A 15,839-nucleotide genomic window follows, 5' to 3' on the forward strand; every position below is an offset into this window, starting at 1 on the left:
TTTTGAGACGTTTGTATTCCTTTTTGCCTGCTTCATTTACTGCATTTTTATATTTTCTCCTTTCATCAATTAAATTCAATATTTCTTCTGTTACCCAAGGATTTCTATTAGCCCTCGTCTTTTTACCTACTTGATCCTCTGCTGCCTTCACTACTTCATCCCTCAGAGCTACCCATTCTACTTCTACTGTATTTCTTTCCCCCATTCCTGTCAATTGTTCCCTTATGCTCTCCCTGAAACTCTCTACCACCTCTGGTTCTTTCAATTTATCTAGGTCCCATCTCCTTAAATTCCCACCTTTCTGCAGTTTCTTCAGTTTCAATCTGCAGTTCATAACCAATAGATTGTGGTCAGAATCCACATCTGCCCCTGGAAATGTCTTACAATTTAAAACCTGGTTCCTAAATCTCTGTCTTACCATTATATAATCTATCGGATACCTTTTAGTACCTCCAGGATTCTTCCAGGTATACAACCTTCTTTTATGATTTTCATGTCAGTTTTCAAAGTGAGTTTCATACCCGACTGCCGTTCATTACAGATAAATACAAGTCCACTTTCAAAAGCAATTCATTCACTCCTAAAGCTTTCGTTCATCACCACAGTGCAGCTGCATGCCGCTGAAATATCTCCGCATCGTTAGTCTCTTCAGAGGGCAACAAACGAAATCACTTTTCTTATTTGTTCGTTGCATGTAATAAAATTCTCCTAAATCAGTTCGAGTGCTGCTGTTCACTGAACGAACACCAGCAACGCGCAACAGCCAGTAATAGTAAGGTTAAGGCATGCCATTGGTGAGATATTGCTGTCAACCTTTGGAACGGGAAGAAAGTCCTTTACTTACTGACTTGCCATACTGCTGATTTCTAATTTTGATGAACCAAATGACTTTGCCCATATTGTGCAAGCTATGTAGACCGTGCATTCTAATATAATTATCGTTTTAGTGGTTAGCACCATTCGACCGGTTTATCGCCGTTTTATATCTTTTCGCTAGAAATCTCTTCATTTGTAGGTATGACGATTGTCTCCATACTTTGTTACACACGGCAGTCTCTGTCCGCCCCCACAGTGTTCCCACTGTATCCTCTTGCGACTTACAAACCATACGGTCATGTGCCTAGGGTTACTGCAGTGCAGGCGTGCTAATGACACTTCCTTTGGAGCACAGACGAAAACAATGCGCAACAACGGGCACGTGTTTGGATTTGGCAGTCGAACCTCACTGCCAGAGGTATAAGCATCGCCGCAAATGCGCACTGCCTTGGCGGCACTACCTTGCTTCAGAGAGTCACGTGCCCCTCCGGTATCCTTCCACCGGACGAGTATTTAAGTCGCAGCCCAACCGTTCGGCTGTCAGTTGATACTCCAGACTTTACGTCGACTGCAACTAATGGTTCCTCATTTCGGGTTCTTTCGCCATGCGCACTCTAAGCTCCGTGCTCTAAGCGAGATGCACCTAGCTGTCCATCCACCAAATGTAGTCCATTGCACCAATCCAACCGAGGAGCACTTCGCTGCCATATCGAATCAAGGCCGTTGCCAAGTGCATCCATCGCTCACCGCTTCACGGAACTTCGTCTGTGAGTCGTTGCAGAATCACCGCCTAAAGGGACACCATCAGCACGGACTTGTCCACATGCAAAGATTCCAGCGCAATGACTGTGATTACGTGATAGGACATTGCAGTACAACATCAGTGATTACATAGTAGGGCATTCTAGTGCTTCAGCGATGAACTATCAATCTGAAGCAAGTACTGCAGACGAACATTCCAAGATACTGCTACTGAATTTTATTTATTGGGCTCAATGAAGTTCCAGTATTCTTGGCTACCTGGGCACATCAATCACAGTGCGCTGTTCGTCTCGTCACTAACATTACAGTGGCGATCAAGGACATAGCATTTAGGATCAGAGATTCCAAGTTATCGTCCGCACTACAGTAGTGAAAAGAATACTTAGCTTAGTGATTATGTTCCAACAGTGCCTAGCGTCCAGATTGTCAGAATTCTGTGGTTTCGTGCTTGCTTATAGTAGCCTACCGTCCCCGTGCACTACTTCCGACTGTTTCTGATATTTTTTCGCCTCATACATATGCTCTCAACGCCGGCTGTCTCTTTCCAGCTGTCATCACAGCCCCATACATCTTGCCACACCTGCTTCGCTTACTGCACCTACAGCAAGACTGCGAGCATTCTCTTGCCGAAGTTAATCTCTCTGGCCGCTGCTCCTACCGAGACGTCCACGACACAGCCACTACTCCATCAGGAATTCCAAAATGGTTCAAATGGCTCTGAGCACTAGGGGACTTACTTGCTGAGGTCATCAGTCCCTTAGAACTTAGAACTACGTAAACCTAACTAACCTAAGGACATCACACACATCCATGCCCGAGGCAGGATTCGAACCTGCGAACGTAGCGGTCGCGCGGTTCCAGACTAGCTCCTAGAACCGTCAGGAATTCAGTAAACGGTCTTAGCCATGGTTGGAAAAGTACTTCGTGGCTTCTACGATTCACGATGCTACACAGACGTTGAGCCTCTCTCCACGCTTATTCCGTCGCTCACACCCATCGCACCTTCAGTTCTTTAACTCATGTACTGGCCTTACGATTCTGTCATACGTCCATTACGAAGCCAATTCAATGTCCATTATGACAATCCTCGTGCGCCACCGTATATTCTACATTCTGAGACATCTTTCTCGACTCCCATCCACTTTCCTTATCACATTCTCAGTGCTCATTTGCACGATTTACAGTGTCCTCCAAACCAACCCTTGGGGCCTTGTTGGCCTTTCATTCTTATCAACATACTCAAAGCCTTTGGCAGTCTTGTCACTTATCAGCCGCTACACGCCACAACCCGTACATCCTCCGATCCAGCTCTTGGAGTCCTTCCACGTCTGGTTATGGGTGCCGACCACCTATCCTTGTCGGATCCCTCCTGCAAAATTCTGTGAGATCTAATATATTTCGCCTAACATCCTGCTGTCTTTGCTCCTGTAAAGGCGGCGTGCCTCGTGCTGCTGCCCTGTTTCCAGAACAGCGCAAGATACAGCAAAGCTACTGACGAGCTACTCCCTGCACCTCCATTGCTTGATCCCCTCTCCAGGATTCCTCACGCCGGTGGCAGCGCGTGCGACCACAGGGTTCTCCTGCATTGCACAAAGCTGCAGCTGTTACTCATCTGGACAACCCACATTTGGCTGATTCTCCTGGAAATTTCGATGCAAAACGTGGCCACACTGGTCCATGCCTCTGTTGCCACCTTCAGTAGCCTCGGCAAACCCTCATACCTTCGGCAGCCATGTCTCCCTAGAGATGGATGAGACACTCCTTTATTTGGGGGCGAAGGGATGTGACACTGTCGTGTACCGATGCTTGCCGCAGATCCCGTCCACTAGCGACACTTCTTCCGGAGCCCGGACGATAACTATTCACACAATAGACACATGCTGGGTTGTTTACAACTGAACCTCCAGCAGTCAGCACAGGACCGCGTTGCGCCAGCCTCGCCGCCAGAGGATAAAAGTCGCCGCAAACGGCGCTGGCATCATGGCACTACCTTGCTTCCGTGAGTCATATGTCTCTAGCGGTAGCCTTTCGGGCCGTCAAGGACCTCTCCCACCCCTCCCCCCCCCCCTCCCCGCGACCAATCTGGATTCAGTTTATATGCCCGGCTTTGCACTGACTGCGTCTAGTAGTTGCTCAGAGTTCTCTTGCCGAGTGCGCTGTACACTCCATGCTCTCCCATTGAGTGCACTCTAAGCTCCGTACTCTGCACTAGCCACGCCTTGCACTCCACCCATCAATCAAAGTCCACCACACTGAGCTGACTGAGGGATACCACAATACTGCGTCCAAATGTCAGGCTATTGCCAAATGCATTCTTCACTCACCACTTCACAGTACTTCGTCTCCAACTCGTCTAATAATCCACCACCTCAAGGGACACTTTTGCCACGGACTTCCTGCACATGTGGATATTCCAGTGCAATGACAGTAACTACCTGCTAGGACATGCCAGAGCTTCAGTGATTAACTATCAGAATGAAGTGAGTAGCACAGATTCACATTCACAGGAACTGTTATTGTCTTGGCTACCTGGGCACATCAAGCGTAGTGCGTTGTTGGTCTCTGACATGAGCACTAAAATTATGTTGACTACCCTTGTATTGTAAATATTTAACATAGAGTTATAAAAACATGTTCAACGTAATCCATCATATTCATCATCAACATCATTATCATCATAACCACCATAACACTCACAGATGGATAAAATTACATCTTACATGTATAATATAAGTAATTAATATTTGGACCATATATTGTTACTGTTACTGTGGCGATTTATCCAGTCACATATACCCATCTTCTGCAAGTAATCATTTGAAAAAGGAATTATCATGCCAAAAGTGGTCATGGCCTTGTGGCAGTGGTAACACCGGTTCCCGTCAGATCACCGACGGTAAGTGCTGTCAGGCTTTGCTAGCATTTGGATGGGTGACTGCTGTAGAGGCTCCGGTCACGAAAACCGACAACGGCCGGAAGAGCGGTGTGCTGACCACATGGATCTTAATGTCCGCATCCAGTGACGCCTGTCGGTTGAGGATGACCCGACGGTTGGTCGGTACCGTTGGGCCTTCCGAGAATTGTACGGACGGAGACTGTAGCGTACAAAACTCTCATTTCTATATTTATTCGATACCAAGATGTGTAGGTAAGTGCGCTTGTCTACGTAATATTGCGAAATACCTTAAGCCATGCATCCTGCCACTCAACTTATAGCCTGCACGTGATTATTACGTCTCTGCAATTGTAGACCAAATTTGTAAAGGACACACTTCCGACTGCATAATGAATGGACACAAGGAAATAATTTTCCCGGAACTGCTCTGTGGAAACACGTGTAACGAATACTCACTTGGTCTCCTTGATGACCACCTCGTTGATGCCGAAGATGCTGATATCGTTGAAGGTGATGCCGAAGCCGGGGCTGCCGTCGGTGTGGCGCACCTTGATCTCACTCACCTTGAGAGGGTTCAGGTCCGGCACGTTGTACTTGCGGTCGCCTGCAGGCCAACGGGAGTATCAGAAAGCTGTCGGGGCAGCGCTACGTCTAGTCAGAACTGAGGCTGCAATCTGTGGCTGGTCGAAAATCATAACTTCTCAACGTACTCTGCATGAAAGGACGAAGTATGTTTCTGAGAAAGTAATTTTGCCGGTATTGATTACTAAGTTATACTTGAAATCAGTGAGGTATGAAGAGCTAAAATAATGAATTTACGTGTATTTCGTACCACTAAAATGCGATAGGTTGTTTGTGAATAAAGTGGAATCTACGGTGTAGGTTAGAGATCACTCCCTGCTTCGAGTTTTAACAACGAACAGAAGACGAAAAATGGGTTGTCAACAAATAAATAATTGTGTGAAACTGCACTGTATTAAACGTGTATGCCATTCGTTAACTGCCCTAATTCTTTATTTGAGCTACGGCGTGTACTGAATAGCGGCTTTCAGTCTGTTTATCTACTTCTATTGCCAGACTTTCATGCCTGAGATTGCTGTCTGAGACCGCTGAATGCAAGACTGCCAGTCGCTTCCACCGCCTCAAAACTACAACACTAGCTCCACAGTTGCTCTGCTTCTTTGGTCACCTTAAAAAATCTATTGTGGGAATTTATAATTTATTCCCTTGAAGAAATCCAGTGCGGGGAACTTTCTAGTTGTAGGTACACAATGTGTGCTAAGTCAATAATTGAAAGCAACAATATTACAAATCTACTAACTGGTATCCAGTGTTGACACTACGGGAAACGAGTCATCGTAGATCTTTTCTTGTAACAAGCGCGCAAAGATATATCAGCACAAGACTTTTAAAGATGAAGGACGTCATCATACTGATTAAAATACTTTTAGGCGACCCGGTTCTCTGTGAGATTTTCTCAACAGATACAGTTTAGCTTAGCTTCAGAAACAACCTTCAAGTCCCAATGTTGCACAGAAAGAATGAGATCATCTGAAGCCAAAAATCACAAAGCTTCACGTGTAACAGACTCCTTAATACGGCTAACGATTTACAGCACGACATGGTATGGCACGCTACAGACTGAGGGGACGACGTCCAGTACTCACCTTTGAGGATGCTCGGGATGGCCTCTTGTGCGTGCTTGTAGGCGCAGTCGTTGAGGTTCGGGTCATTCTTGGAGCACGGCTTTATGTAGCTGGCTGCAACGGTACAGTTTTTTTATTAGTGAAGTTCAAATGGTTCAAATGGCTCTGAGCGCTATGCGACTTAACTTCTGAGGTCATCAGTCGCCTAGAACTTAGAACTAATTAAACCTAACTAAGCTAAGGACATCACACACATCCATGCCCGAGGCAGGATTCGAACCTGCGACCGTAGCGGTCGCTCGGTTCCAGACTGTAGCGCCCAGAACCGCACGGCCACTCCGGCCGGCATTAGTGAAGTGCCCGTCTCTAAAGCTATACGTGCATGGAATAGTGAAACCAAGGAAGTCGAGTTTAAAATAAGTTTCAAGGTTATTGAGCGAATGAGATACCCGAATACTGTTCTCAACACAACCAACAACCTGAATTAATTCTGACAGCCGGCCGGAGTGGCCAAGCGGTTCTAGGCGCTACAGTCTGGAACCGCGCGACCGCTACGGTCGCAGGTTCGAAACCTGCCTCGGGCATGGATGTGTGTGATGTCCTTAGGTTAGTTAAGTTTAAGTAGTTCTAAGTTCTAGGGGACTGATGACCTCAGAAGAAACCTGCCTGGGGCATGGATGTGTGTGATGTCCTTAAGTTAGTTAAGTTTAAGTAGTTCTAAGTTCTAGGGGACTGATGACCTCAGAAGTTAAGTCCCATAGTGCTCAGAGCCATTTGAACCATTTAATTCTGACACATACGGCGTTTGATATCGATGGCACTACACTCAAATTCTCTCGGTTCTGTTTGCCTCTTATTCCAATAATATCCACGTTCAGACATATTGGAAGCACATTTAAGATGTCCACATTTAGAATAAATGTATCCATACATACTACAAAAATTGACATACATACACATATATGTATGTTTCATATCTCGTAACCAAGGGACCGATTTCAACCAGACTCGCAACACATATCAGTTAACGTCTGGAAAGAATCTCTGGTGGGAGGAGGGGAGGGAGGAGGGGGTAAGAACTACCTACCTGTCAAGGGCGTGGCAGTGAAGGTGAAACAGAAATTCCAAACTTCATTCATGCATTATTTGAGAATGAGAGTACTTACTGACTTGCTACAAACGTCACACACAATTTCAAACCTTTACGAAAATTTTACTCGCTAACAGTGCCCACAAAACGATAAAACGAAAATGTTACTCGTTAGCTACATTTTCGCTGTTCGTGCAGTTAAGCTGCCGTGTCACGCACGACGTTTTAATTTGTTATTTCTGTAGAACTAACTAATTCGCCACACACTTTTCAGACGGTATTGGCCTATACCACAACATCTACCTCCAAAATTGTGTAATTTATGCCACATAATTCAGGAGATATGACGTCATAAACATTGAGCTGCGTGAAAATGAAACTGCAGGGCGAAGTTCCCTAGAGATACAGGTCAAATATGATAGATGTGAAAGATATGTGACATGTCCATAAGCAGACAAAGGCGCGGATATAAAACTTATCCTAAAGCCGTGGATCCATTTCATCAGATCTGGTACACGCATTACTTAATATCTGGAAAAATATGCTGTAATAGTGTACTGTGAGATAAAAATCAGTAAGCTCTTATTATGCTGGGAGTGACAACATGGAGAATAAATAGGGGGGGGGGGGCAGGAGGAAGAGATGTACAAACAGATATGTGCAAATAGGAAATAGACACAGTTTTGGGAGGGGAGGAGATCGGCGGAGAGAGGGGAAGGGGATATGGACACAGAAAGGAAAAAGGAGGATATGGACAGAGAGAGGGGAGGGCGAGAAGATGGGCAAAGGAAAGGCAAAGGAGGAGGCCAGGAAGAGAGGGAAGGAGGAGATCGACTGAGGAAGCGAAGTGGAGAAGGACAGTGAGAGGGTGGAAGAGGAGATTGACTGAGAGGGGGCAGGAGGATATAGCCAGAGAGAGGGAGGAGGAGATGGACAGAGGAAGGCAAAAGACAAGGTCAGGGAGAGGGTGCAGGAGGAGATGGACAGAGGAAGGGAAAAGAGAAGGACAGGGAGAGGGTGAAAGAGGAGAGCGACTGAGAGAGGGGGCAGGAGGATGTGGACAGAGAGAGGGTGAAGGAAGAGATATACAGACAGAGATGTACAAGGAGGAAATGCACAAATATATGAGGGAGGAGAGAGATGGGAGGAGGAGGCAGAGGGTTAGGAGGAGATGCAGGGGGTAGGAGGAGATGCAGTTAGACGGAGGAGGAGGTGAAAGACAGAGAGCGAATGAGCAGATAGACATGGGGGGGGGGGGTGGAGGAGCAGATGTCCAGAGAGATTGAGGAGCAACAGGTGGACAGAGAGGGCAGGTAGAGGTATCAGACGGCAGAGTGGAGGGCACGAAGAGATGGGCAGAGGCGGAGGTAGAGGAGACGGGCAGTTAGCGAGACGAAATGGAGATGGAGAGAGAAGGACCGCAGGAGGCTAACTTTAGCTAATAACTCATGACTTACAGTTTATTTCTACGAAAACAGACTAGAGAGAAATAAATATTGAATATGTACTCGAGGCTAGTCGGTTAGGTGTCAGAAAACCGGATATATCAACAAAATTATTGTGATAGCTTGTGCTCGCTGAATATTGTCACCGACGACGCAAGCCAGAATAAGATAACTGAATTTCCGAGAAAAATAGAAATGACGTACATCGACAAACCAGGAGATTACAATATTTGCAAGGATTAAATGCGAATAATTGTTTTTAAATGCGACCAGAGAGAAGATCGTTTTGAGATGTGAGAAAGAATTTGTCGCTGTTGTTCGTCTTACATCGACGAGCAACGAAGAAAAGTTCGAAATGGTGAAGGACAGCCAAGTTGAGGTTCGCAGTTGACAGTCACTGTTTTGTTCAAAGTACGATAGGTCAAGAAAAGCTGTTCAGTAGACGGATAAGTCGTTATCAAAGAGGATTCCTTGATAACAAAGAATAATAGTCAAAAATGCCAGACACTGTAAGTACAATATCCTAAAAAAAATTACGGCTTCCTTCACCGAGCGATCAGCATTTTTGCACAACACATGTAGGACAGTGGTTCGATTGCCGACAGTGACCAAGATTTATCCGTGGTAGGAAGACCAGAAAGAGGAACAAATACCCGCACGAGAACAAGTAAGTGCTACTTGAAGGTGATGATTGGAGTCAGCTTTTGCAAGACGGCATTAACAGTCGCCAGACTGCTCTGCCACGCCAGTACTGCCGTCCCACGATGCCTGATGCGGGGGAAGGCATGACACAGTTGGCTGAATCAGTTTGTACATGGACTGACACTGATCTTAATCTCATTCACTAATATAAAAGTTCGATGAGAACAGGAGAGAAAAAAGAGCGTTTCTTTCCAGGGAGAAGGGGAGAACGGTAAAGGTACAGATGCAAAAAATGTTCAAAGGTGTGTGACATCTTATGGGACTTAACTGCTAAGGTCATCAGTCTCTAAGCTTACACATTACTTAACCAAAATTATCCTAAAGACGAACACACACACCCATGCCCGAGGGAGGACTCGAACCTCCGCTGGGACCAGCCGCACTGTCCATGACTGCCGGTCGCGGTGGTCTCGCGGTTCTAGGCGCGCAGTCCGGAACCGTGCGACTGCTACGGTCGCAGGTTCGAATCCTGCCTCTGGCATGGATGTGTGTGATGTCCTTAGGTTAGTTAGGTTTAAGTAGTTCTAAGTTCTAGGGGACTAATGACCACAGCAGTTGAGTCCCATAGTGCTCAGAGCCATTTTGTCTATGACTGCAGCGCCCTAGACCGCTCGGCTAATCCTGCGCGGCGGTACAATTGCAGTTGCCTGTTGACGGTAAAGGTGTCACGAATTAAAGCAACGACATGTGTGAATGAAATATAAGAACAGAAGAAATCTGAGATATCATCTTACTAGAAGAAGGAATGTGTAAACTGGACTGAGTAAAAAGGATTCTGGAGGACGAACATCTACAGTAATCTACTTTACACTAATCTGTAAGTATAGACTAATAGCTTGACACCAGATAGGAGTAGATGGAGTGCAGCCCAGGCGCACAGAGGGTAACTGGCAGATTACACTTCTAAATGTATGTGATTCAACCCCTGTTCGATCCAGGCTTCCTCTACTCATAGTTCGAAGTCCACGCTAAATGGTAAGTTCCCTTGTAACTAGCTAAGTCAGTTCAAAGATAGGGGGTGGCACAGGCATACCACCCCCAATAGGACTATGCTCAGTAAAGCACAGAGGTCTTTAAATTGGCTTTTTGGTTTTATTTTTTATTTGCTTGGCAAGAGGTCGAGTCGAAAGTCCACTTAGTAAAAATATCCGGATACGTGAGAGCAGGATTCGGGCACCAGGGACTCCGTAAAAACTTTCTTGTGTTTGTAGATACTCGATACATCCCGAGAAACGGGAATTGCGTTGATTTATCCCTGTTAACGATGCCGGTAGCGGCAAGATATCAGAGTGTGTGACTTAAATGGCCGTACCTTTTGATTGCATTGACTTAGAATCTTACATTGTTTACACCGTCAAGGGACCGTAGACCTTAGTATGTGACATAAATTTGAACTTGATATACCTAACCGTTCTTGAGAAAAGGGGTCTTAACAGGCGGACACACAGACAGACAGATGGATAAAAAGTTACACAAAATACTTTTTCGGGTGATATAATTACAAATGAACAATTTTCTTTTTTTTACTTACTTGTACTGTAAAAGCTGACTTCTTACCAAAATTCATGATTCTACGTCAACGGGAAGCACCCTATAGGTTTTGATGAGCTATGTTGCGAGTGTTAAAATACGTGAGATAAATGACCGTATCCACCTATTTAATTGATGTAGAAGCTTGAATTTATCATATCGTGAAGGAACCATAGACTTAAATATTTAACATTGATTTCAAGCTGATACATCCACCGTTTCCTATGAAAAACGGTTCTTAACAGTCAATCAGACAAACAGACGGATGGGGAGACAATAAAATGATCCTATAATGGTTCTGTTTTTACCAGGCGAGGTACAAAATCCTTAAAAATGACTAAAGTAATTCAGTTGAATGTCGTGGTGTTTCTGCCAATTACACCACATATTTCCTTCAGAAATAGCACAAAAATCCAAGTAAGAGAAATTTACTATAATCAACTTAAGCGTTATGAAGTTTATCTGAAAATACTTGTATTAAGTGTAGCCTTGTGCTGAAGTGAAACATGGGCGAAAAACGATTCTGACAATAAGAGAAAGCTTTTTAAATGGCGTGTTACAGAAGAATGCTGAAGATTAAATGGGTAGTTGAGGTAATTAGGAGATATTGAATCGTGCTGGTGAGAAAATAAATATACGGTACGCCTTGACTAAAGGACAGGACGGGTTGATACGAGATATCCTGGAGCTTAATGGAATCATCATTTGGTAACAGAGAGGATTTAGGGATAAAAAGTACAGAGGGAGACTAAGGCTTGTGTACACCAAACAGGTTGAAGTTGATGTAGGTTTCAGTAAAGCTGATATGAAGACACTTGGACAGGATAGAAAATTGTGCGAGATGCATCGAACCAGTATTCTGGCTGAAGGCTAAAACACCAACAGCGATTCTTATCGACAGCTATGCCTGAGCAGTAGTTCCGTCTCTGGCGACGAGGCTGTCCAAGAGGAAAGATGCCAGCCATTAACCTTGCTTCGTTCTTTTGGTTTTGAAAGTGTGGACTACGTGGTTTCGGACGACACCAGTCTGGGCCTAGTGCTGAGAAAGCAGAGATGTTTGTGTGTGCCGCCGTATGTTGGAGTGGCTACTTACGTAGATTGAGTGCCGATGAAGGAAGTACGGCAGCGAAGGCAAGCAGCAGCAGAGCGAAGGAGACGGCGGCGTCCATGGCTCGTGTGCGAGGCGTCATTGCGGGCGTTGTCTCGCTGCCTGCCGGCGGTGACTACGGAGGCGGCGGCTAGCGCGCCCTTTTATACAGGCGCAACGAGATGTGCACACCCGCCCCTCCTCCGGTGCACAACATCTGCAGGAAGCTCATGCACCCGCTCGCCTCGCATTACACAGATAGTTCCGAAACGACGAGAATCGGAAGCCTGCGCGCCACTGTTGCGGCCTTCACTTTTCGTGTCGCCGAAACACGCTAGGGCAGAAAAGAAAAAAAGTCCGGCACCTGTTTTGCTACCTCATATGACGTTACACCACTGACAGTTCCTGACGTACGTTCTCTCACTGACTCAGCGTCTTGACTGACTAGGCATTCAATTCTTCTAAGCGAATGCATGTCGACTCTATGCTTTTGTCTCGTTCCGAATATCAGAATACATGTAACTCCTAGTGTTGTATAAGCAGTCCGAGACAGCGATTCCATTATTCGATTACTTTTGAACATATATTTGCTTCTATATTTCGGTATACAGTAAAATGGCTCAAATGGCTCTGAGCACTACAGGACTTAACTTCTGAAATCATCAGTCCCCTAGATCTTAGACCTACTTAAACCTAACTAACCAAAGGACATCACACACATCCATGCCCGAGGCAGGATTCGAACCTGCGACGGTAGCGGTCGCGCGGTTCAAGACTGTATCGCCTAGAACCGCTCGGCCACCCTGGCCGGCTCGGTGTACAAATGCACAACTCATTGCATACCGCCACTTTCCAGAACATTTTTTTGGTTCAAAAACTGTTTCAGTAACGACTCATTTCATTTTGATTTCAGCTGTTAGAATTTCTTGGCGCCTTCAAAGAACAACCACAATACGTACTCAGTGAACAGATGGCAGAAATAGAAATTTTCTCGCCTGTTTAGGCCATTTACTCTAATGCATTGTAAGTGCACACTTGTCGTTGTGCGATGCATACAGTTCACTCAAAATCGTAACACATAAAATGGAATACTGACTAATACCGCTGACTAGTTGTTCTTTGATTTGCAAATATTCATATTACTTTGATATATCTGCCTATATGTGAAAAACGTGTAAGTACGGTATAGGAGCGTCAGAAAACTACAAAATTGGTGCTACCTACGTTTAACCCCATTGTTAATTGTTCTCATTACGTTGTACTATGTTTTGTAGATGCTTGAAAATGCCATAATGCCGTGAATTTTAACAGCTCAAAGCAAGGCGAAATATACAGGGTGGTCCATTGATAGTGACCGGGCCAAATATCTCACGAAATAAGCATCAAACGAAAAAACTAGGAAGAACGAAACTCGTCTAGCTTGAAGGGGAAAACCAGATGGCGCTATGGTTGGCCCGCTAGATGGCGCTGCCATACGTCAAACGGATATCAACTGCGTTTTTTAAATAGGAACCCCCATTTTTATTACATATTCGTGTAGTACGTAAAGAAATATGAATGTTTTAGTTGGACCACTTTTTTCGCTTTGTGATAGATGGCGCTGTAATAGTCACAAACATATGGCTCACAGTTTTAGACGAACAGTTGGTAACAGGTAGGTTTTTTAAATTAAAATGCAGAACGTAGGTACGTTTGAACATTTTATTTCGGTTGTTCCAATGTGATACATGTAACTTATTGAACTTATCATTTCTGAGAACGCATGCTGTTACAGAGCGATTACCTGTAAATATCACATTTATGCAATAATTGCTCAAACTGATGTCCGTCAACCTCAATGCATTTGGCAATACGTGTAACGACATTCCTCTCAACAGCGAGTAGTTCGCCTTCCGTAATGTTTGCACATGCATTGACAATGCGCTGACGCATGTTGTCAGGCGTTGTCGGTGGATCACGATAGCAAATATACTTCAATTTTCCCCACAGAAAGAAATCCGTGGACGTCAGATCCGGTGAACTTGCGGGCCATGGTATGGTGCTTCGACGACCAATCCACCTGTCATGAAATATGCTATTCCATACCGCTTCAACCGCACGCGAATTATGTGCCGGACATCCATCACGTTGGAAGTACATCGCCATTCTGTCATGCAGTGAAACATCTTGTAGTAACATCGATAGAACATTACGTAGTAAATCAGGATACATAGCACCATTTGGATTGCCATCGATAAAATGGGGGCCAATTATCCTTCCTGCCATAGTGCCGCACCATACGTAAACCCGCCAAGGTCGCTGATGTTCCACTTGTCGCAGCCATCGTGGATTTTCCGTTGCCCAATAGTGGATATTATGCCGGTTTACGTTACCGCTGTTGGTGAATGACGCTTCGTCGCTAAATAGAACGCGTGCAAAATATCTGTCATCGTCTCGTAATTTTTCTTGTGCCCAGTGGCATAACTGTACACGACGTTCAAAGTCGTCGCCATGCAAGTCCTGGTGCACAGAAATATGGTACGGGTGGAATCGATGTTGATGTAGCATTCTCAACATCGACTTTTTTGAGATTCCCGATTCTCGCGCAATTTGTCTGCTACTGATGTGCGGATTAGCCGCGACAGCAGCTAAAACACCTACTTGGGCATCATCATTTGTTGCAGGTCGTGGTTGACGTTTCACATGTGGCTGAACACTTCCTGTTTCCTTAAATAACGTAACTATCCGGCGAACGGTACGGACACTTGGATGATGTCGTCCAGGATACCGAGCAAACATAGCACACGCCCGTTGGGCATTTTGATCACAACAACACGATATCGACCATTTCCACAATTGGTAAACGGTCCATTTTAATACGGATAATGTATCACGAAGCAAATACCGTCCGCACTGACGGAATGTTAGGTTATACCAGGTACTTATACGTTTGTAACTATTACAGCGCCATCTATCACAATGCGAAGAAAGTGGTCCAACTAAAACATTCATATTTCTTTACGTACTACACGAATATGTAAAAAAAATGGGGGTTCCTATTTTAAAAAAACGCAGTTGATATCCGTTTGACCTATGGCAGCGCCATCTAGCGGGTCAACCATAGCGCCATCTGGTTTCCCCCTTCAAGCTAGAGAAGTTTCATTCTTTGTAGTTTTTTGTTTGACGCTTATTTCATGAGATATTTGGCCCGGTCTCAATCAGTGGACCACCCTGTATATATATATATATATATATATATATATATATATATATATATATATATATATATATATATATATATATGGACCCATACGACAAGAAATAAGTAACAGTTGAAGCACATATAGCTGCTCACGTAGCTTTTCAGGACACATGTGGATTCGGCCACCAAACTAGGATGGCTTGAATGGTAGAATAGACACAGCTGTAGACTAAGTAGCTAACCTAGTCTGCTCTCAAAGCTGCTGTGATCGCTGGTGAGGAACGTGGGAGAGGGTGATATTCCAACACTAGCACTCAGATCGGGAAAGATCTGAACATCCACAGTCGTTGTCAGCAAATCATCGTATGCTTCCTCTGTACTCATCATCCTGATGCATACAGAGCTCTGACTTGCTAATGTTAATACAATGTATCAAGGTTAATGCGATATTTTGCAGAGTATTCCTTACATAGAGGGACTATTTAATTTAAGACTGTAAAAATCAGTTATCTTTGTTGAAGCAGTGGGTACAATGGGTACTGAAAACCCCATAGCCCATAATGTCCAAAATGCAGAGCCCACGCTTTTATAACACCTGCAATACGTCCCATCATAACTATTCCAAATTATATGGAGAAATGCCTTGCGTATGATACTGACTGCCTCCATCCACGTCAGTGATAC

The 15,839-nt window shown here is 44.8% G+C and overlaps 1 protein-coding gene across 1 annotated transcript in view; it reads right to left on the reverse strand.

The window, feature by feature from the left end:
* LOC126235314 (uncharacterized) overlaps positions 1–12,133 on the reverse strand; it is a 195,201-nt gene extending 183,068 nt beyond the window's left edge. Inside the window, exon 1 of the mRNA XM_049944037.1 lies at positions 11,981–12,133. Coding sequence (XP_049799994.1) covers positions 11,981–12,077 — 97 coding nt within the window. The 5' untranslated portion in view covers positions 12,078–12,133. The remainder of the gene's footprint in view (positions 1–11,980) is intronic.
* Positions 12,134–15,839: the final 3,706 nt, after the last annotated feature.

The sequence above is a fragment of the Schistocerca nitens genome, chromosome 2, assembly GCF_023898315.1.
Source record: "Schistocerca nitens isolate TAMUIC-IGC-003100 chromosome 2, iqSchNite1.1, whole genome shotgun sequence".
Taxonomy (NCBI): domain Eukaryota; kingdom Metazoa; phylum Arthropoda; class Insecta; order Orthoptera; family Acrididae; genus Schistocerca; species Schistocerca nitens.